This window comes from Chiloscyllium plagiosum, unplaced genomic scaffold (genome assembly GCF_037043375.1).
Source record: "Chiloscyllium plagiosum isolate Xiang-an unplaced genomic scaffold, Cpla_swu_hap1 HiC_scaffold_26, whole genome shotgun sequence".
NCBI lineage: Eukaryota > Metazoa > Chordata > Chondrichthyes > Orectolobiformes > Hemiscylliidae > Chiloscyllium > Chiloscyllium plagiosum.
Window position 1 is genome coordinate 2,924,663 of NW_028270164.1, and position 25,304 is coordinate 2,949,966.

General features: G+C 52.1%; 1 protein-coding gene across 2 annotated transcripts in view; it reads left to right on the top strand.

Annotated features, from left to right (window-relative positions):
* Positions 1-25,304, top strand: part of srgap2 (SLIT-ROBO Rho GTPase activating protein 2) — a 196,215-nt gene that overhangs the window by 99,300 nt on the left and 71,611 nt on the right. For both annotated transcript variants that reach the window (XM_087973417.1, XM_043716324.2), the window contains exons 11-12: positions 5,660-5,687; positions 25,216-25,246. In XM_087973417.1, coding sequence (XP_087829543.1) covers positions 5,660-5,687; positions 25,216-25,246 — 59 coding nt within the window. The remainder of the gene's footprint in view (positions 1-5,659; positions 5,688-25,215; positions 25,247-25,304) is intronic.

Genomic DNA, 25,304 nt, shown 5'->3' on the forward strand with positions numbered 1-25,304 from the left:
ACTTTGTACAGACAGACACTGGGGGTTAAAGTCTAGAAGTGTACGATGTTATCCTGGAACATTGCAGAAAAGAACAAATCTCAGATTTATCATAGTTCCGAGAGAGATTGCATGTCAACCTTCAAATATTGAGCAAACAGTTCCCAGATTGAAGGTTTATTTAATGTGTTGGTACTGATAAAAGAAAAAACAATTAGTACGTTTAATGCAAGTTTAATTTTCTTGAGGTTTCCTGAGGTTTGTGCTACATGTTAACTAGTTTCAGTCTGGCTGCTTTTATCTTGAATCAAGGGGAGCTGGTTGTTCTGGTTAATGGTGAATGTAGTGCCCCCTACAGGGTTATCTGATTGAGGGGAATGGCTGGGGAGGTGGGGGGCGGGGGGGGGGGGGGGGTGCAGTGCTCTGAAGGGCTTTGGGTGAGAACAACTGGAGCTGGTGTCCAACTTTGCTGTCACCAACCCTCCTTTCTCGTTGTTTTAATCCAACTGTTGGGGCACGCAATTGCGCACCTTAAGGGCAACTGAGATCTGAGCCCAAGCCTTTGGTCCAGGGGTAGAGACACTACCATTGCCCCGAAAGAGATTGTAGCTGCTTTTAATCAACTTAATTAGACATGTGATGACATACCTCTGCAGCAGGTAAGACTTGAATCCAGGCTGCCTGGCTCAGAGACCGGGACACTACCAATGCAGCACCAGAGTCCCTCATCCATCCTTTATATGCTGTCCGAGAGTCTGTTCAATTATCACTGGTAGAGGATAGACGTAACATTAGAAGTCAGAGTGAGTTCTTTTTACTCACTTGTGGGATGTGGGTGTTGCTGGCATGTATTGCCCGTCCCTAGTTGCCCCTTGAGAAGGTGGGGGTGAGCTGCCTTCTTGAACCGCTGCAGTCCACATGCTGTGGGTTGACCCACAATGCCCTTAGGGAGGGAATTCCAGGATTTTGACCCAGTGACAGTGAAGGCACGGCAACATATTTCCATGTCGGGATGGTAAGTGGCTTGGAGGGGAACTTGTAGCGGGTGGTATTCCCATGTATCTGCCGCCTTTGTCTTTCTGGAAGGAAGTGCATCGTGTAGACAGTACACACTGCTGCTACTGAGTGTCAGTGGGGGAGGGAGGGGATGTTTGTGGATGTGGTGCCAATCAAGCGGCTGCTGTGTCCTGGATGGTGTCAAGCTTCTTGAGTGTTGTTGGAGCTGCCCCCATCCAGGCAAGTGGGGAGGATTCCCTCACACTCCTGACTTGTGCCTTGTTGATGGTGGACAGGCTTTGAGGAGTCAGGAGGTGAGCTATCCACTGCGATATTCCTAGCCTCTGACCTGTTCTTGCCACATAAACATAATGGCTACAAGTTCAGCTCAGTTTATGGTAAATAATAATGTCATTCCAAGATGTTGATAGTGGAAGATTCAGTGATGGTAACTATTGAATGTCAAAGGTGGTGGTTAGATTGTCTTATATTGGAGATGGTCATAACCTGGCATTTGTGTGGCATGGTTATTACTTGTCAACCCAAATATGGATATTGTCCAGATCTTGTTGCATTTGAATACGGACTGTTTCAGTAACGAGTTGTAAGTGGTGCTGAACATTGTGTAACCATCGGTGACACATTCTGACCTTATGATGGAGGGAAGGTCATTGATGAAGCAGCTGAAGATAGTTGGGCCTTGGACTCTACCCTGAGGAATTCCTGCAGAGATGTCCTGGAGCTGAGATGACTGATCTCCAATAGCCTCAGCCATCTTCCTATGTGTCAGGTCTGACTACAACCACCGAAGAGTTTACCCCCTGATACCCACTGATTCCAGTTTTGCCAGGGTACCTTGATGCCACACTCGGTTGAACGCAGACTTAATGTTAAGGGCTGTCCCTCTCCCCACCCCTTTGGAATTCAGCTCTTTTGTCCATGTTTGACCCAAGGCTGTAATGAGGTCAGGAGCTGAGTGGCCCTGGGGGAACCCAAACTGGGTGTTACTGAGTAGGTTATTGCTGAGCAGGTGCTGCCTGATAGCACAGTTAATGACACCTTCCATCACTTTACTGACCATCGAGAGTCAACTGATGGGGCAGTAATTGGCCGGGTTGGATTTGTCCTCCCTTTTATGTACAGGACAGTCCTGGGCAATTTTCCACGTTGTCGGGTAGATGCCAGTGTTGTTACTGTAATACAACAGCTTGGCTGGTGGAGCAGCAAGTTCAGAAAACACATCTTCAGTCCTATTGCTGGACTGTTGTGAGACCCCGTAATCTTTGTAGTATACAATGTCTCCCACCGTATCTTGATATCACGTGGAGTGAATCAAATTGGCTGGAGACTGGTGTCTGTGATGCTGGGGATCACTGGCGGAGCCTGAGAGGGATCATCCACTCAGCACGTCTGTCTGAAGATTGCTGTGAACGTTTCGGCCTTATATTTGCACTGATGTTCTGGGCTCTTCTGTCATTGAGGATGGGATATCTGTGGAGCCTCCTCCTCCAATGAGTAATTTAATCATCCTCCACCATTCATGACTGGATGTGGCAGGATTGCAGAGCTTTAATCGGATCTATTGGTTGTGGGATTGCGTAGCTCTGCCTGTCACTTGCACTTGGTTTGCAAGTAATCCTGTGGCTTCACCTGGTTGACACCTCATCTTCAGGTATTCCAGGTGCTGGTACTGGCATGCCCTCCTGCACTCTGCATTGAACCAGCGTTGATCCCCTGGCTTGATGGTAATGGTTGAGTAGGGGAATATGCCGGGTTATGAGGTTACAGATTGTGCTGGAGTACAGTTCTGCTGCTGTTGATGGCCCGCAGTGCCACATGGATGCCCAGTTGGAGTTTCTCGAACTGATTGAAGTCTGTCCCATTTAGTGCCACACAACACGATGGAGATTATTCCTAATGTGAAGACAGTGCATTGTCTCCACAAGGACTGTGCAGTGTTCACTCTTACTGATACCGTAACACACATACATCTGCAGTTGATAGATTGGTGAGGATGAGGTCAGGTATGTTTTTCCCTCAAGTTTACTCCCTCACCACCTGCCGCAGATCCAGTCTAGCAGCTTGCACAGTCTGTTTGGGTCAGTGCTCTAGTGCCCTGCCTCTGGCAGTGACCTGTTCTGCCATTGAGGATTGTCCCATCCACTTTAGTGTGACCTCAGATGGTGATCATTTGTTTCTGGAGAGGATTAGCTGGCTGAATGTCTGGGCATGATCGGGGCTGAGTCAGCACACTGTTCCCACCCTGCTCACCCTGTCATATTAATCAGAACAATCTCATCAATTGCTCCTCAGGGTTTGAGACACTCTGACTTGCTTTATTTAAGACAGTAAAACACATTCCAAGTTATGAAACAAAATATGGCAGCAAGCAACCGATCTTTGGGTGTGATGTATATTCAATTGAACTGCCCAGGCACAGTCTCAACATTGTACTCACAGCCCATGGCATTGTTTAGGGGCAATTGTTGTAAAAGTCAAGGTACACTTACAGTAAATACAACTACCAGGAGCCAAGGAGTGCCACGTCATCAGGACTTTGTGTGAGACTATCTCATTAGCTTAAAAATGTGTTGCTGGAAAAGTGCAGCAGGTCAGGCAGCATCCAAGGAGCAGGAGAATCGACATTTCGGGCATGAGCCCTTCTTCAGGAAGGGCTTATTCCTGAAACGTCGATTCTCCTGTTCCTATGATGCTGCCTGACCTGCTGCGCTTTTCCAGCAACACATTTTTCAGCTCTGATCTCCAGCATCTGCAGTCCTCACTTTTTTCCCAAGACTATCTCATTCTCTGCCAAGGAGTATGTGACATTATCAGCCTGTGTACAGCATCAACATTAACTATTTCAGAACCATAGCTTTGTTTACCAACCAGAAGGTCCTAAGCTCAGGGATAAAAGTCGATGCTTGATAGTTGGGGTATGTTTGGACAGAGTGCAAGGCTAACCCAGGATTGATCCTGCTGACTGGTTGTCATTTGTGTTAAAGTTGACCTTCACAGTGAACACCACAGCAGCAATAAAACACAGGCTTCAGATCCACAGCTCCCTGTCTTGCAAAAACAACAAACACAGAGAGAGCCCCAGGAGCCACAAGGGAGATCAAAGGATGGATCAATGTCTCCTGCTGTGAAAGGTCCCTTTTCAGTCAGTCAAAGACAGCACCCACCAGGTGATCGAGACACTCTGGCTTGCTGAGTTGGCGTTTGGTTTCTGGAATAAATCCCAGACTTTTCCAGGCCAGCCGCTCCTGCAGAGCCTGTGTTTGGGGTTCAGGAAGTTCTCACAGACTGCCTGACCCCTGACGCACAGCCCAGCTGGGGCGGAGAGGGGGTTTGTTGCTCTTCCTCCAGTTCCCCAGCGATTGACCCTTCAGCTCATTTCCAATTCAGATGCTGAATCAGCCCCAGTCCAGTTGCAGGTGGAGACATTATTGGCTGTAAGATTGACAGCAGTAGCCAGCCTGTTACAGTGAAGCCTGTGTTTGTGATTCAGCCGAGCCTTGTCCCATTCTATCATCTTCTCAAATTACCATCGAATCAGCACAGTGTGGAAACAGGCCATTCGGCCCTCCGAAGAGCATCATACTCATTCCCTTACTCTATAACACTGCGTTTTCCATGGTTAACCCACCTAACCTACACACCCTTGGACACAATGGTGCAATTTAGCATGGCCAATTCACCTAACCTGCACATCTTTGGACTGTGGGAGGAAACCGGAGCACCCGGAGGAAACCCACGCAGACAAGGGGAGAATGTGCAAACTCCACACAGTCACTCGCCTGAGGCGGGAATTGAACCTGGATCCTTGTCACTGTGAGGCAGCAGTGCTAACCACTGTGCCACCGTGCCACCCCCAATTCTGCTGTTCTTTCTCTGCCATCCAGTCATTTCCCTTACAGTAAATATTTTGATGTGATTCACCTTGACCAATCCCTGTGGGAGTGAGACTCACATTCTCCCCATCTCTGAGTGGAAGAGGACTCCCTTAAATTCCCTTTCCAGGTTCTTAGTGACTGTCTTGTTTTATGGCTCCGAGCTTTGGTCCCTCCCACAAGTAAACATCTTTTTATCCAACCTGTCGAGCCCCTTCAGAATTCTAAAGATTTATATAATTATACCCCTCAGCCTTCTCTTTTCCTAAAGGAAAATGCCCAGCCTGATGGATTTTCTTCATAATTATAACCTTTCAGCTCCTGTATCATCCTCCTGAATCATTTCTGTATGCATTGTAACAGTACCACATAATGTTGCTCCACAGCTACATCTTGAATACAAGGTTTAAATATTTCTGGTTAATAAGGCAGGTTTATGATGCATTTACTGAGTGAAAGTGTGAACCTTTTCAGGAGAGGTCTGTCACTGCTGGAGGAGGTCAGTGATCCAGGGGATTTCTGTCTCTGGCCAATCAGACACATTGCAGACTCTTCTCCATTTCTGTATTTTTCTGTGACACACCAACGGATCTCGCTCTCCCCCTTCACTCCATAAAACTCAAGATAAATTCCTGTCCCCAGTACAGGCCGACAGAGAGCTTCCCCACCGTGTCCTCCACTCAGTTTCAGGGATTTTATTGAGGGTCACCTGCTCTGTTGTTTGAGGGTAGTGCGTTCATGTTTGTGTCAGATTGGTAACTTTCCTCTTTATTCTCCCCCATCTGCTTTAGGTCAGAGGACAGATTATTCCCTTGCCAGGTAGGATTCACTGTTCATTTTACAAAGTCTGAACATTCCTGGTTTTATCGTCATGACACACACACCATGTGTGTGCACTGTCCAGTTTCATACTCGATGGTTAGAGAGGCACGGACATGGTTAGAGACACTGACACGGTTAGAGACACGGACACGGTTGGAGACACGGACACGGTTAGAGACACGGACATGGTTAGAGACACTGACACGGTTAGAGACACGGACACGGTTAGAGACACGGACACGGTTAGAGACACGGACACGGTTAGAGACACGGACATGGTTAGAGACACGGACACGGTTAGAGACAAGGACACGGTTAGAGACACGGACACGGTTAGAGACACGGACACAGTTAGAGACACGGACACGGTTAGAGACACGGTTAGAGACACGGACACGGTTAGAGACACGGACACGGTTAGAGGCACGGACACAGTTAGAGACACGGACACGGTTAGAGACACGGTTAGAGACACAGACACGGTTAGAGACACGGACACGGTTAGAGACACGGACACAGTTAGAGACACGGACACGGTTAGAGACACGGACACAGTTAGAGACACGGACACAGTTAGAGGCACGGACACAGTTAGAGACACGGACACGGTTAGAGACATGGACACGGACACAGTTAGAGACAAGGACACGGTTAGAGACACGGACACGGTTAGAGACAAGGACACGGTTAGAGACACGGACATGGTTAGAGACACGGACACGGTTAGAGACAAGGACACGGTTAGAGACACGGACACGGTTAGAGACACGGACACAGTTAGAGACACGGACACGGTTAGAGACACGGTTAGAGACACGGACACGGTTAGAGACACGGACACGGTTAGAGGCACGGACACGGTTAGAGACATGGACACGGACACAGTTAGAGACACGGACACGGTTAGAGACACGGACACGGTTAGAGACACGGTTAGAGACACGGTTAGAGACATGGACACGGTTAGAGATACGGACACGGTTAGAGACACGGTTAGAGACACGGACACGGTTAGAGACACGGACACAGTTAGAGACACGGACACGGTTAGAGACACGGACACGGTTAGAGACACTGACACGGTTAGAGACACGGACACGGTTAGAGACACGGACACGGTTGGAGACACGGACACGGTTAGAGACACAGACACGGTTAGAGACACGGACACGGTTAGAGACACGGTTAGAGACACAGACACGGTTAGAGACACGGTTAGAGACACGGACACGGTTAGAGACACGGACACGGTTAGAGACACGGACACGGTTAGAGACACAGACACGGTTAGAGACACGGACACGGTTAGAGACACAGACACGGTTAGAGACACGGTTAGAGACACGGACACGGTTAGAGACACGGACACGGTTAGAGACACGGTTAGAGACACAGACACGGTTAGAGACACGGACACGGTTAGAGACACGGACACAGTTAGAGACACGGACACGGTTAGAGACACGGACACGGTTAGAGACACAGACACGGTTAGAGACACGGACACGGTTAGAGACACGGTTAGAGACACAGACACGGTTAGAGACACGGTTAGAGACACGGACACGGTTAGAGACATGGACACAGTTAGAGACACGGACACGGTTAGAGACACAGACACGGTTAGAGACACAGACACGGTTAGAGACACGGACACGGTTAGAGACACAGACACGGTTAGAGACACAGACACGGTTAGAGACACGGACACGGTTAGAGACACGGTTAGAGACACAGACACGGTTAGAGACACGGTTAGAGACACGGACACGGTTAGAGACACGGACACAGTTAGAGACACGGACACGGTTAGAGACACGGACATGGTTAGAGACACAGACACGGTTAGAGACACGGTTAGAGACACGGACACGGTTAGAGACACGGACACGGTTAGAGACACAGACACGGTTAGAGACACGGACACGGTTAGAGACACGGACACGGTTAGAGACTCGGTTAGAGACAGAGACACGGTTAGAGACACGGTTAGAGACACAGACACGGTTAGAGACACGGTTAGAGACACGGACACGGTTAGAGACACGGCCACGGTTAGAGACTCGGTTAGAGACACAGACACGGTTAGAGACACGGACACGGTTAGAGACACGGACACGGTTAGAGACTCGGTTAGAGACAGAGACACGGTTAGAGACACGGTTAGAGACACAGACACGGTTAGAGACACGGTTAGAGACACGGACACGGTTAGAGACACAGACACGGTTAGAGACACGGACACGGTTAGAGACTCGGTTAGAGACACAGACACGGTTAGAGACACGGACACGGTTAGAGACACGGACACGGTTAGAGACACAGACACGGTTAGAGACACGGACACGGTTAGAGACACGGACACGGTTAGAGACACGGACACGGTTAGAGACACGGTTAGAGACACGGACACAGTTAGAGACATGGACACGGTTAGAGACACGGACACGGTTAGAGACACAGACACGGTTAGAGACACGGACACGGTTAGAGACACGGACACGGTTAGAGACAGACACGGTTAGAGACACGGGCACGGTTAGAGACTCGGTTAGAGACACGGACACGGTTAGAGACTCGGTTAGAGACACGGACACGGTTAGAGACACAGATACGGTTAGAGACACGGTTAGAGACACGGACACGGTTAGAGACACGGACACGGTTAGAGACACAGACACGGTTAGAGACTCGGTTAGAGACACGGACACGGTTAGAGACACGGACACGGTTAGAGACACAGACACGGTTAGAGACACGGACACGGTTAGAGACACGGACACGGTTAGAGACACGGACACGGTTAGAGACACGGACACGGTTAGAGACACGGTTAGAGACACGGACACAGTTAGAGACATGGACACGGTTAGAGACACGGACACGGTTAGAGACACAGACACGGTTAGAGACACGGACACGGTTAGAGACACGGACACGGTTAGAGACATGGACACGGTTAGAGACACGGTTAGAGACACGGACACGGTTAGAGACTCGGTTAGAGACACGGACACGGTTAGAGACACGGACACGGTTAGAGACAAGGACACGGTTAGAGACACGGACACGGTTAGAGACACAGACACGGTTAGAGACACGGACACGGTTAGAGACTCGGTTAGAGACACGGACACGGTTGGAGACTCGGTTAGAGACACGGACACGGTTAGAGACACGGTTAGAGACACTGACACGGTTAGAGACACGGACACGGTTAGAGACACGGACACGGTTAGAGACTCGGTTAGAGACACGGACACGGTTGGAGACTCGGTTAGAGACACGGACACGGTTAGAGACACGGTTAGAGACACGGACACGGTTAGAGACTCGGTTAGAGACACGGACACGGTTAGAGACTCGGTTAGAGACACGGACACGGTTAGAGACACGGACACGGTTAGAGACACGGACACGGTTAGAGACACGGACACGGTTAGAGACTCGGTTAGAGACACGGACACGGTTAGAGACACGGACACGGTTAGAGACACGGACATGGTTAGAGACACTGACACGGTTAGAGACACGGACACGGTTAGAGACACGGACACGGTTAGAGACACGGACACGGTTAGAGACTCGGTTAGAGACACGGACACGGTTAGAGACACGGACACGGTTAGAGACACGGTTAGAGACACGGACACGGTAAGAGACACGGACACGGTTAGAGACATGGACACGGTTAGAGACACGGACACGGTTAGAGACATGGACACGGTTAGAGACATGGACACGGTTAGAGACACGGACACGGTTAGAGACATGGACACGGTTAGAGACACGGACATGGTTAGAGACACGGTTAGAGACACGGACACGGTTAGAGACATGGACACGGTTAGAGACACGGACACGGTTAGAGACACGGACACGGTTAGAGACACGGACACGGTTAGAGACACGGTTAGAGACACGGACACGGTTAGAGACACGGACACGGTTAGAGACACCGACACGGTTAGAGACACGGACACGGTTAGAGACACGGACACGGTTAGAGACACGGACACGGTTAGAGACATGGACACGGTTAGAGACACGGACACGGTTAGAGACACGGACACGGTTAGAGACACGGTTAGAGACACGGACACGGTTAGAGACTCGGTTAGAGACACGGACACGGTTAGAGACACGGACACGGTTAGAGACATGGACACAGTTAGAGACAAGGACACGGTTAGAGACACGATTAGAGACACGGACACGGTTAGAGACATGGACACGGTTAGAGACACGGACACGGTTAGAGACACGGACAACGTTAGAGACACGGTTAGAGACACGGACACGGTTAGAGACACGGACACGGTTAGAGGCATGGACACGGTTAGAGACACGGACACGGTTAGAGACACGGACACGGTTAGAGACACAGACACGGTTAGAGACACGGTTAGAGACACGGACACGGTTAGAGACGCGGACACAGTTAGAGACACGGACACGGTTAGAGACACGGACACGGTTAGAGACACAGATACGGTTAGAGACACAGACACGGTTAGAGACACGGACACGGTTAGAGACACAGACACGGTTAGAGACACGGTTAGAGACACAGACACGGTTAGAGACACGGTTAGAGACACGGACACGGTTAGAGATACGGTTAGAGACACAGACTCGGTTAGAGACACGGTTAGAGACACGGACACGGTTAGAGACACAGACACGGTTAGAGACACGGACACGGTTAGAGCCACAGACACGGTTAGAGACTCGGTTAGAGACACGGACACGGTTAGAGACACGGTTAGAGACACGGACACGGTTAGAGACACGGACACGGTTAGAGACACAGACACGGTTAGAGACTCGGTTAGAGACACAGACAAGGTTAGAGACACGGTTAGAGACACGGACACGGTTGGAGACACAGACACGGTAAGAGACACGGACACGGTTAGAGACACGGACACGGTTAGAGACACAGACACGGTTAGAGACACGGACACGGTTAGAGACACGGACACGGTTAGAGACACGGTTAGAGACACGGACACGGTTAGAGACACAGACACGGTTAGAGACACGGTTAGAGACACAGACACGGTTAGAGACACGGTTAGAGACACGGACACGGTTGGAGACACAGACACGGACACGGTTAGAGACACGGACACGGTTAGAGACACGGACACGGTTAGAGACACCAGCACGGTTAGAGACACGGACACGGTTAGAGACACGGACACGGTTAGAGACACGGAAACGGTTAGAGACACAGACACGGACACGGTTAGAGACACGGACACGGTTAGAGACACCGGCACGGTTAGAGACACGGACACGGTTAGAGACACGGACACGGTTAGAGACACGGTTAGAGACACGGACACGGTTAGAGACACAGACACGGTTAGAGACACGGACACGGTTAGAGACACAGACACGGTTAGAGACACGGACACGGTTAGAGACACGGACACGGTTAGAGACACGGTTAGAGACACGGACACGGTTGGAGACACAGACACGGTTAGAGACACGGTTAGAGACACAGACACGGTTAGAGACACGGTTAGAGACACGGACACGGTTGGAGACACAGACACGGTTAGAGACACGGACACGGTTAGAGACACAGACACGGTTAGAGACACGGACACGGTTAGAGACACGGTTAGAGACACGGACACGGTTAGAGACACAGACACGGTTAGAGACACGGTTAGAGACACAGACACGGTTAGAGACACGGTTAGAGACACAGACACGGTTGGAGACACAGACACGGTTCGAGACACGGACACGGTTAGAGACACAGACACGGTTAGAGGCACGGACACGGTTAGAGACACGGACACGGTTAGAGACACGGTTAGAGACACGGACACGGTTAGAGACACAGACACGGTAAGAGACACGGACACGGTTAGGGACACGGTTAGAGACACAGACACGGTTAGAGACACGGACACGGTTAGAGACACAGACACGGTAAGAGACACGGACACGGTTAGAGACACAGACACGGTTAGAGACACGGACACGGTTAGAGACACGGTTAGAGACACGGACACGGTTAGAGACACAGACACGGTAAGAGACACGGACACGGTTAGAGACACGGACACGGTTAGAGACACAGACACGGTTAGAGACACGGACACGGTTAGAGACACAGACACGGTAAGAGACACGGACACGGTTAGAGACACGGACACGGTTAGAGACACAGACACGGTTAGAGACACGGACACGGTTGGAGACACAGACACGGTAAGAGACACGGACACGGTTAGAGACACGGACACGGTTGGAGACACAGACACGGTTAGAGGCACGGACACGGTTAGAGACACGGACACGGTTAGAGACACGGACACGGTTAGAGACACGGACACGGTTAGAGACACAGACACGGTAAGAGACACGGACACGGTTAGAGACACGGACACGGTTAGAGACCCAGACACGGTTAGAGATACGGACACGGTTAGAGACGAGGACGCGGTTAGCGATGAGGACACGGTTAGAGACACGGGCACGGTTAGAGACACAGAGACACGGTTAGAGACATGGACACGGTTAGAGACACGGACACGGTTAGAGACACAGACACGGTTAGAGACGAGGACACGGTTAGCGATGAGGACACGGTTAGAGACACGGGCACGGTTAGAGACACAGAGACACGGTTAGAGACACGGACACGGTTAGAGACACGGACACGGTTAGAGGCACGGACATGGTTAGAGACACGGACACGGTTAGAGACACGGACACGGTTAGAGACACGGACACGGTTGGAGACACGGACACGGTTAGAGACACGGACACGGTTAGAGACACGGACACGGTTAGAGACACGGACACGGTTAGAGACACAGACACGGTTAGAGACGAGGACACGGTTAGCGATGAGGACACGGTTAGAGACACGGACACGGTTAGAGACACGGATACAGTTAGAGACACGGTTAGAGACACGGACACGGTTAGAGACACGGATACAGTTAGAGACACGGTTAGTGACACGGACACGGTTAGAAACACGTGCACGGTTAGAGACACGGGCACGGTTAGAGACACGGACACGGTTAGAGACACAGACACGGTTAGAGACACGGTTAGAGACACGGACACGGTTAGAGACACGGACACGGTTAGAGACACAGACACGGTTAGAGACACGGTTAGAGACACGGACACGGTTAGAGACACGGACACGGTTAGAGACACGGACACGGTTAGAGACACGGACAACGTTAGAGACACGGTTAGAGACACGGACACGGTTAGAGACACGGACACGGTTAGAGGCATGGACACGGTTAGAGACACGGACACGGTTAGAGACATGGACACGGACACAGTTAGAGACACGGACACGGTTAGAGACACGGACACGGTTAGAGACACAGACACGGTTAGAGACACGGTTAGAGACATGGACACGGTTAGAGATACGGACACGGTTAGAGACACGGTTAGAGACACGGACACGGTTAGAGACACGGACACAGTTAGAGACACGGACACGGTTAGAGACACGGACACGGTTAGAGACACTGACACGGTTAGAGACACAGACACGGTTAGAGACACGGACACGGTTGGAGACACGGACACGGTTAGAGACACGGACACGGTTAGAGACACGGACACGGTTAGAGACACGGACACGGTTAGAGACACGGTTAGAGACACAGACACGGTTAGAGACACGGTTAGAGACACGGACACGGTTAGAGACACGGACACGGTTAGAGACACAGACACGGTTAGAGACACGGTTAGAGACACGGACACGGTTAGAGACACGGACACAGTTAGAGACACGGACACGGTTAGAGACACGGACACGGTTAGAGACACAGATACGGTTAGAGACACAGACACGGTTAGAGACACGGACACGGTTAGAGACACAGACACGGTTAGAGACACGGTTAGAGACACAGACACGGTTAGAGACACGGTTAGAGACACGGACACGGTTAGAGATACGGTTAGAGACACAGACTCGGTTAGAGACACGGTTAGAGACACGGACACGGTTAGAGACACAGAGACACGGTTAGAGACACGGACACGGTTAGAGACACGGACACGGTTAGAGGCACGGACATGGTTAGAGACACGGACACGGTTAGAGACACGGACACGGTTAGAGACACGGACACGGTTGGAGACACGGACACGGTTAGAGACACGGACACGGTTAGAGACACGGACACGGTTAGAGACACGGACACGGTTAGAGACACAGACACGGTTAGAGACGAGGACACGGTTAGCGATGAGGACACGGTTAGAGACACGGACACGGTTAGAGACACGGATACAGTTAGAGACACGGTTAGAGACACGGACACGGTTAGAGACACGGATACAGTTAGAGACACGGTTAGTGACACGGACACGGTTAGAAACACGTGCACGGTTAGAGACACGGGCACGGTTAGAGACACGGACACGGTTAGAGACACAGACACGGTTAGAGACACGGTTAGAGACACGGACACGGTTAGAGACACGGACACGGTTAGAGACACGGACACGGTTAGAGACACGGACAACGTTAGAGACACGGTTAGAGACACGGACACGGTTAGAGACACGGACACGGTTAGAGGCATGGACACGGTTAGAGACACGGACACGGTTAGAGACATGGACACGGACACAGTTAGAGACACGGACACGGTTAGAGACACGGACACGGTTAGAGACACAGACACGGTTAGAGACACGGTTAGAGACATGGACACGGTTAGAGATACGGACACGGTTAGAGACACGGTTAGAGACACGGACACGGTTAGAGACACGGACACAGTTAGAGACACGGACACGGTTAGAGACACGGACACGGTTAGAGACACTGACACGGTTAGAGACACAGACACGGTTAGAGACACGGACACGGTTGGAGACACGGACACGGTTAGAGACACGGACACGGTTAGAGACACGGACACGGTTAGAGACACGGACACGGTTAGAGACACGGTTAGAGACACAGACACGGTTAGAGACACGGTTAGAGACACGGACACGGTTAGAGACACGGACACGGTTAGAGACACAGACACGGTTAGAGACACGGTTAGAGACACGGACACGGTTAGAGACACGGACACAGTTAGAGACACGGACACGGTTAGAGACACGGACACGGTTAGAGACACAGATACGGTTAGAGACACAGACACGGTTAGAGACACGGACACGGTTAGAGACACAGACACGGTTAGAGACACGGTTAGAGACACAGACACGGTTAGAGACACGGTTAGAGACACGGACACGGTTAGAGATACGGTTAGAGACACAGACTCGGTTAGAGACACGGTTAGAGACACGGACACGGTTAGAGACACAGACACGGTTAGAGACACGGACACGGTTAGAGACACAGACAAGGTTAGAGACACGGTTAGAGACACGGACACGGTTGGAGACACAGACACGGTAAGAGACACGGACACGGTTAGAGACACGGACACGGTTAGAGACACAGACACGGTTAGAGACACGGACACGGTTAGAGACACAGACACGGTTAGAGACACGGACACGGTTAGAGACACGGTTAGAGACACGGACACGGTTAGAGACACAGACACGGTTAGAGACACGGTTAGAGACACAGACACGGTTAGAGACACGGTTAGAGACACGGACACGGTTGGAGACACAGACACGGACACGGTTAGAGACACGGACACGGTTAGAGACACCGGCACGGTTAGAGACACGGACACGGTTAGAGACACGGACACGGTTAGAGACACGGACACGGTTAGAGACACGGACACGGTTAGAGACACGGACACGGTTAGAGACACAGACACGGACACGGTTAGAGACACGGACACGGTTAGAGACACGGACACGGTTAGAGACACCGGCACGGTTAGAGACACGGACACGGTTAGAGACACGGACACGGTTAGAGACACGGACACGGTTAGAGACACAGACACGGTTAGAGACACAGACACGGTTAGAGACACGGACACGGTTAGAGACACGGACACGGTTAGAGACACGGTTAGAGACACGGACACGGTTGGAGACACAGACACGGTTAGAGACACGGTTAGAGACACAGACACGGTTAGAGACACGGTTAGAGACACGGACACGGTTAGAGACACGGACACGGTTAGAGACACGGACACGGTTAGAGACACGGACAACGTTAGAGACACGGTTAGAGACACGGACACGGTTAGAGACACGGACACGGTTAGAGGCATGGACACGGTTAGAGACACGGACACGGTTAGAGACATGGACACGGACACAGTTAGAGACACGGACACGGTTAGAGACACGGACACGGTTAGAGACACAGACACGGTTAGAGACACGGTTAGAGACATGGACACGGTTAGAGATACGGACACGGTTAGAGACACGGTTAGAGACACGGACACGGTTAGAGACACGGACACAGTTAGAGACACGGACACGGTTAGAGACACGGACACGGTTAGAGACACTGACACGGTTAGAGACACAGACACGGTTAGAGACACGGACACGGTTGGAGACACGGACACGGTTAGAGACACGGACACGGTTAGAGACACGGACACGGTTAGAGACACGGACACGGTTAGAGACACGGTTAGAGACACAGACACGGTTAGAGACACGGTTAGAGACACGGACACGGTTAGAGACACGGACACGGTTAGAGACACAGACACGGTTAGAGACACGGTTAGAGACACGGACACGGTTAGAGACACGGACACAGTTAGAGACACGGACACGGTTAGAGACACGGACACGGTTAGAGACACAGATACGGTTAGAGACACAGACACGGTTAGAGACACGGACACGGTTAGAGACACAGACACGGTTAGAGACACGGTTAGAGACACAGACACGGTTAGAGACACGGTTAGAGACACGGACACGGTTAGAGATACGGTTAGAGACACAGACTCGGTTAGAGACACGGTTAGAGACACGGACACGGTTAGAGACACAGAGACACGGTTAGAGACACGGACACGGTTAGAGACACGGACACGGTTAGAGGCACGGACATGGTTAGAGACACGGACACGGTTAGAGACACGGACACGGTTAGAGACACGGACACGGTTGGAGACACGGACACGGTTAGAGACACGGACACGGTTAGAGACACGGACACGGTTAGAGACACGGACACGGTTAGAGACACAGACACGGTTAGAGACGAGGACACGGTTAGCGATGAGGACACGGTTAGAGACACGGACACGGTTAGAGACACGGATACAGTTAGAGACACGGTTAGAGACACGGACACGGTTAGAGACACGGATACAGTTAGAGACACGGTTAGTGACACGGACACGGTTAGAAACACGTGCACGGTTAGAGACACGGGCACGGTTAGAGACACGGACACGGTTAGAGACACAGACACGGTTAGAGACACGGTTAGAGACACGGACACGGTTAGAGACACGGACACGGTTAGAGACACGGACACGGTTAGAGACACGGACAACGTTAGAGACACGGTTAGAGACACGGACACGGTTAGAGACACGGACACGGTTAGAGGCATGGACACGGTTAGAGACACGGACACGGTTAGAGACATGGACACGGACACAGTTAGAGACACGGACACGGTTAGAGACACGGACACGGTTAGAGACACAGACACGGTTAGAGACACGGTTAGAGACATGGACACGGTTAGAGATACGGACACGGTTAGAGACACGGTTAGAGACACGGACACGGTTAGAGACACGGACACAGTTAGAGACACGGACACGGTTAGAGACACGGACACGGTTAGAGACACTGACACGGTTAGAGACACAGACACGGTTAGAGACACGGACACGGTTGGAGACACGGACACGGTTAGAGACACGGACACGGTTAGAGACACGGACACGGTTAGAGACACGGACACGGTTAGAGACACGGTTAGAGACACAGACACGGTTAGAGACACGGTTAGAGACACGGACACGGTTAGAGACACGGACACGGTTAGAGACACAGACACGGTTAGAGACACGGTTAGAGACACGGACACGGTTAGAGACACGGACACAGTTAGAGACACGGACACGGTTAGAGACACGGACACGGTTAGAGACACAGATACGGTTAGAGACACAGACACGGTTAGAGACACGGACACGGTTAGAGACACAGACACGGTTAGAGACACGGTTAGAGACACAGACACGGTTAGAGACACGGTTAGAGACACGGACACGGTTAGAGATACGGTTAGAGACACAGACTCGGTTAGAGACACGGTTAGAGACACGGACACGGTTAGAGACACAGACACGGTTAGAGACACGGACACGGTTAGAGACACAGACAAGGTTAGAGACACGGTTAGAGACACGGACACGGTTGGAGACACAGACACGGTAAGAGACACGGACACGGTTAGAGACACGGACACGGTTAGAGACACAGACACGGTTAGAGACACGGACACGGTTAGAGACACAGACACGGTTAGAGACACGGACACGGTTAGAGACACGGTTAGAGACACGGACACGGTTAGAGACACAGACACGGTTAGAGACACGGTTAGAGACACAGACACGGTTAGAGACACGGTTAGAGACACGGACACGGTTGGAGACACAGACACGGACACGGTTAGAGACACGGACACGGTTAGAGACACCGGCACGGTTAGAGACACGGACACGGTTAGAGACACGGACACGGTTAGAGACACGGACACGGTTAGAGACACGGACACGGTTAGAGACACGGACACGGTTAGAGACACAGACACGGACACGGTTAGAGACACGGACACGGTTAGAGACACGGACACGGTTAGAGACACCGGCACGGTTAGAGACACGGACACGGTTAGAGACACGGACACGGTTAGAGACACGGACACGGTTAGAGACACAGACACGGTTAGAGACACAGACACGGTTAGAGACACGGACACGGTTAGAGACACGGACACGGTTAGAGACACGGTTAGAGACACGGACACGGTTGGAGACACAGACACGGTTAGAGACACGGTTAGAGACACAGACACGGTTAGAGACACGGTTAGAGACACGGACACGGTTGGAGACACAGACACGGTTAGAGACACGGACACGGTTAGAGACACAGACACGGTTAGAGACACGGACACGGTTAGAGACACGGTTAGAGACACGGACACGGTTAGATACACAGACACGGTTAGAGACACGGTTAGAGACACAGACACGGTTAGAGACACGGTTAGAGACACGGACACGGTTGGAGACACAGACACGGTTCGAGACACGGACACGGTTAGAGACACAGACACGGTTAGAGGCACGGACACGGTTAGAGACACGGACACGGTTAGAGACACGGACACGGTTAGAGACACGGTTAGAGACACGGACACGGTTAGAGACACAGACACGGTAAGAGACACGGACACGGTTAGAGACACGGACACGGTTAGAGACACAGACACGGTTAGAGACACGGACACGGTTAGAGACACAGACACGGTAAGAGACACGGACACGGTTAGAGACACAGACACGGTTAGAGACACGGACACGGTTAGAGACACGGACACGGTTAGAGACACAGACACGGTTAGAGACACGGACACGGTTAGAGACACGGACACGGTTAGAGACACAGACACGGTTAGAGACACGGACACGGTTAGAGACACGGTTAGAGACACGGACACGGTTAGAGACACAGACACGGTAAGAGACACGGACACGGTTAGAGACACGGACACGGTTAGAGACACAGACACGGTTAGAGACACGGACACGGTTAGAGACACAGACACGGTAAGAGACACGGACACGGTTAGAGACACGGACACGGTTAGAGACACAGACACGGTTAGAGACACGGACACGGTTAGAGACACGGACACGGTTAGAGACACGGACACGGTTAGAGACACAGACACGGTAAGAGACACGGACACGGTTAGAGACACGGACACGGTTGGAGACACAGACACGGTTAGAGGCACGGACACGGTTAGAGACACAGACACGGTAAGAGACACGGACACGGTTAGAGACACGGACACGGTTGGAGACACAGACACGGTTAGAGGCACGGACACGGTTAGAGACACGGACACGGTTAGAGACACGGACACGGTTAGAGACACGGTTAGAGACACGGACACGGTTAGAGACACAGACACGGTAAGAGACACGGACACGGTTAGAGACACGGACACGGTTAGAGACACAGACACGGTTAGAGACACGGACACGGTTAGAGACACGGTTAGAGACACGGACACGGTTAGAGACACGGACACGGTTAGAGACACAGACACGGTTAGAGACATGGACACGGTTAGAGACACGGACACGGTTAGAGACCCAGACACGGTTAGAGATACGGACACGGTTAGAGACGAGGACGCGGTTAGCGATGAGGACACGGTTAGAGACACGGGCACGGTTAGAGACACAGAGACACGGTTAGAGACACGGACACGGTTAGAGACACGGACACGGTTAGAGACACGGACACGGTTAGAGACGAGGACACGGTTAGCGATGAGGACACGGTTAGAGACACGGGCACGGTTAGAGACACAGAGACACGGTTAGAGACACGGACACGGTTAGAGACACGGACACGGTTAGAGGCACGGACATGGTTAGAGACACGGACACGGTTAGAGACACGGACACGGTTAGAGACACGGACACGGTTGGAGACACGGACACGGTTAGAGACACGGACACGGTTAGAGACACGGACACGGTTAGAGACACAGACACGGTTAGAGACACGGACACGGTTAGAGACACGGACACGGTTAGAGACACAGACACGGTTAGAGACACGGACACGGTTAGAGACGAGGACACGGTTAGCGATGAGGACACGGTTAGAGACACGGACACGGTTAGAGACACGGATACAGTTAGAGACACGGTTAGAGACACGGACACGGTTAGAGACACGGATACAGTTAGAGACACGGTTAGTGACACGGACACGGTTAGAAACACGTGCACGGTTAGAGACACGGGCACGGTTAGAGACACGGACACGGTTAGAGACACGGACACGGTTTGAGGCACGGTTAGAGACACGGACACGGTTGGAGACACGGACACGGTTGGAGACACGGACACGGTTAGAGACACAGATACGGTTAGAGACACGGACACGGTTAGAGACACGGACACGGTTAGAGACATGGACACGGTTAGAGACACGGACACGGTTAGAGACATGGACACGGTTAGAGACACGGACACGGTTAGAGACACGGTTAGAGACACGGACACGGTTAGAGACACGGACACAGTTAGAGACACGGACACGGTTAGAGACACGGACACGGTTAGAGACACGGACACGGTTAGAGACACGGACACAGTTAGAGACACGGACACGGTTAGAGACACGGACACGGTTAGAGACACAGACAAGGTTAGAGACACGGACACGGTTAGAGACACAGACACGGTTAGAGACACGGACACGGTTAGAGACACAGACAAGGTTAGAGACACGGACACGGTTAGAGACACGGACACGGTTAGAGACACCAACACGGTTAGAGACACGGACACGGTTAGAGACACGGACACGGTTAGAGACACAGACACGGTTAGAGACACGGACACGGTTAGAGACACAGACACGGTTAGAGACACGGACACGGTTAGAGACACGGACACGGTTAGAGACACAGACACGGTTAGAGACACAGACATGGTTAGAGACACGGACACGGTTAGAGACACCGACACGGTTAGAGACACAGACACGGTTAGAGACATGGACACGGTTACAGACACAGACACGGTTAGAGACACGGACACGGTTAGTGACACGGACACGGTTAGAGACACAGACACGGTTAGAGACACGGACACGGTTAGAGACACAGACACGGTTAGAGACACGGACACGGTTAGAGACACAGACACGGTTAGAGACACGGACACGGTTAGTGACACGGACACGGTTAGAGACACAGACACGATTAGTGACATGGTCACGGTTAGAGACACGGACACGGTTAGAGACACCGACACGGTTAGAGACACGGACACGGTTAGAGACACGGACACGGTTAGAGACACCGACACGGTTAGTGACACGGACACGGTTAGAGACACGGACACGATTAGTGACACGGTCACGGTTAGAGACACGGACACGGTTAGAGACACCGACACGGTTAGAGACACGGACACGGTTAGAGACACGGACACGATTAGTGACACGGTCACGGTTAGAGACACGGACACGGTTAGAGGCTCGGACACGGTTAGAGACACGGACACGGTTAAAGACACGGGCACGGTTAGTGACACGGACACGGTTAGAGACACGGACACGGTTAGAGACACGGACACGGTTAAAGACACGGGCACGGTTAGTGACACGGACACGGTTAGAGACACGGACACGGTTAGAGACACGGACACGGTTAAAGACACGGACACGGTTGGAGACACGGACACGGTTAGAGACACGGACACGGTTAGAGACACGGACACGGTTAGAGACACAGACACGGTTAGAGACACGGACACGGTTAGAGACACGGACACGGTTAGAGACACAGACACGGTTAGAGACGAGGACACGGTTAGCGATGAGGACACGGTTAGAGACACGGACACGGTTAGAGACACGGATACAGTTAGAGACACGGTTAGAGACACGGACACGGTTAGAGACACGGATACAGTTAGAGACACGGTTAGTGACACGGACACGGTTAGAAACACGTGCACGGTTAGAGACACGGGCACGGTTAGAGACACGGACACGGTTAGAGACACGGTTAGAGACACGGACACGGTTTGAGGCACGGTTAGAGACACGGACACGGTTGGAGACACGGACACGGTTGGAGACACGGACACGGTTAGAGACACAGATACGGTTAGAGACACGGACACGGTTAGAGACACGGGCACGGTTAGAGACACGGACACGGTTAGAGACACGGACACGGTTAGAGACATGGACACGGTTAGAGACACGGACACGGTTAGAGACATGGACACGGTTAGAGACACGGACACGGTTAGAGACACGGTTAGAGACACGGACACGGTTAGAGACACGGACACGGTTAGAGACACGGTTAGAGACATGGACACGGTTAGAGACACGGACACGGTTAGAGACACGGACACGGTTAGAGACACGGACACGGTTAGAGACACGGACACAGTTAGAGACACGGACACGGTTAGAGACACAGACAAGGTTAGAGACACGGACACGGTTAGAGACACAGACACGGTTAGAGACACGGACACGGTTAGAGACACAGACAAGGTTAGAGACACGGACACGGTTAGAGACACGGACACGGTTAGAGACACGGACACGGTTAGAGACACCAACACGGTTAGAGACACGGACACGGTTAGAGACACGGACACGGTTAGAGACACAGACACGGTTAGAGACACGGACACGGTTAGAGACACAGACACGGTTAGAGACACGGACACGGTTAGAGACACGGACACGGTTAGAGACACAGACACGGTTAGAGACACAGACATGGTTAGAGACACGGACACGGTTAGAGACACCGACACGGTTAGAGACACAGACACGGTTAGAGACACAGACACGGTTAGAGACACAGACATGGTTAGAGACACAGACATGGTTAGAGACACGGACACGGTTAGAGACACAGACACGGTTAGAGACATGGACACGGTTAGAGACACAGACACGGTTAGAGACACAGACACGGTTAGAGACACGGACACGGTTAGTGACACGGACACGGTTAGAGACACAGACACGGTTAGAGACACGGACACGGTTAGAGACACCGACACGGTTAGAGACACAGACACGGTTAGAGACACGGACACGGTTAGTGACACGGACACGGTTAGAGACACAGACACGGTTAGAGACACGGACACGGTTAGAGACACAGACACGGTTAGAGACACGGACACGGTTAGAGACACAGACACGGTTAGAGACACGGACACGGTTAGTGACACGGACACGGTTAGAGACACAGACACGATTAGTGACATGGTCACGGTTAGAGACACGGACACGGTTAGAGACACCGACACGGTTAGAGACACGGACACGGTTAGAGACACGGACACGGTTAGAGACACCGACACGGTTAGTGACACGGACACGGTTAGAGACACGGACACGATTAGTGACACGGTCACGGTTAGAGACACGGACACGGTTAGAGACACGGACACGGTTAGAGACACGGACACGGTTAGAGACACGGACACGATTAGTGACACGGTCACGGTTAGAGACACGGACACGGTTAGAGGCTCGGACACGGTTAGAGACACGGACACGGTTAAAGACACGGGCACGGTTAGTGACACGGACACGGTTAGAGACACGGACACGGTTAGAGACACGGACACGGTTAAAGACACGGACACGGTTAGTGACACGGACACGGTTAGTGACACGGACACGGTTAGAGGCACGGACACAGCTAGTGACACCTGACATGGTTTTCCACTAACAGCTAAAATAAAGGAAGCTGTCTTTTTGCTGTGCTAATGTTTCTACATGATATGTCCAGGCCCTATCCTGAATAAACCTTCACCTGCTCTGAGAGCATTCAGGCTGGTGTTTGGGTGAGTCTGACGTGCTGCTGTTTATGCTGCCTCCTGCTGGAGGGTCTGTGTGGTAACAAGCAGGAGGCTGGAAAAACACAGGCAGCCAGGCAGCATCAGGCGGTGCAGGCATCTGTGTTTTGGGTGTGACCCTGTTCAGGACAAGGGGTGTGGGTGTGGGGGGAGCTGTGGATAAAGGGGGTGGTGGGGACAGGGTGGTGAAGTGGGGATAGGTGGAGACAGGTAGAGGGTACAACCTGGTTGGCCAATGGGAGGATTGGATCCGGTTGGTGACGGGGAAGAGTGTAAGGGAGGGGGAGGGATGTTATTTGAAGTTGGAGAACTCAATGTTGAGTCGTCTGGGATGGAGGCTGGCCAGGCGGAAGGTGAGGTGTTGTTCCTCCAATCTGTGGTTGGATTGTGGAGGACGCCAAGGCTGGTCATATCGGAAAGGGAGTGGGAAGAGGAATGTAAATGGTCAGTGATTGGGAGTTCCGGTTGGCCGCTGGGGGCACGGCTGAGATGCTCAGCAAAATGCTCCCTTAGTTTGCGTTCGGTCTCCTCGATGTAGAGAAGACCACATCGAAAGCACCAGATCCAGTAAACCAGGTCGGAGGAGAGGCAGGTTGACCTCTGTCTCACCTGGAAGGACTTCTTGTGACCCTGGATGGAGGTGAGGGGGGTGGTGTGCCAGCAGGTCAGGAGTTGGGGACTGTGTTGCGAGACTTCTTGGTGCAGTCGGTACACGGTGGGAGGGGGATCTGGCTGTGCCTGCTTCAAGAGTCTGGGACTTCAGCGACGATAACACTCGGTGCTGTCGTCGTTATTTCCTGACATTCTTCATCGGTGTCGGCCCAGTTACCGGCACTGGGTTGGTGGAATCGAGTGTCTGTGTTCAGTGTGTATCTTGCTGTGGCTAACTCTTTATTTCCTGTCTCTTGCCCTTTCCCGTGTAGTGGTCGATGGAATTCCAGTGTAAGGAAACAGGTAACTACCTGACAGCTTCCTATTCACCGTTAACCTGCTGGTGCCCACTGCATCATTG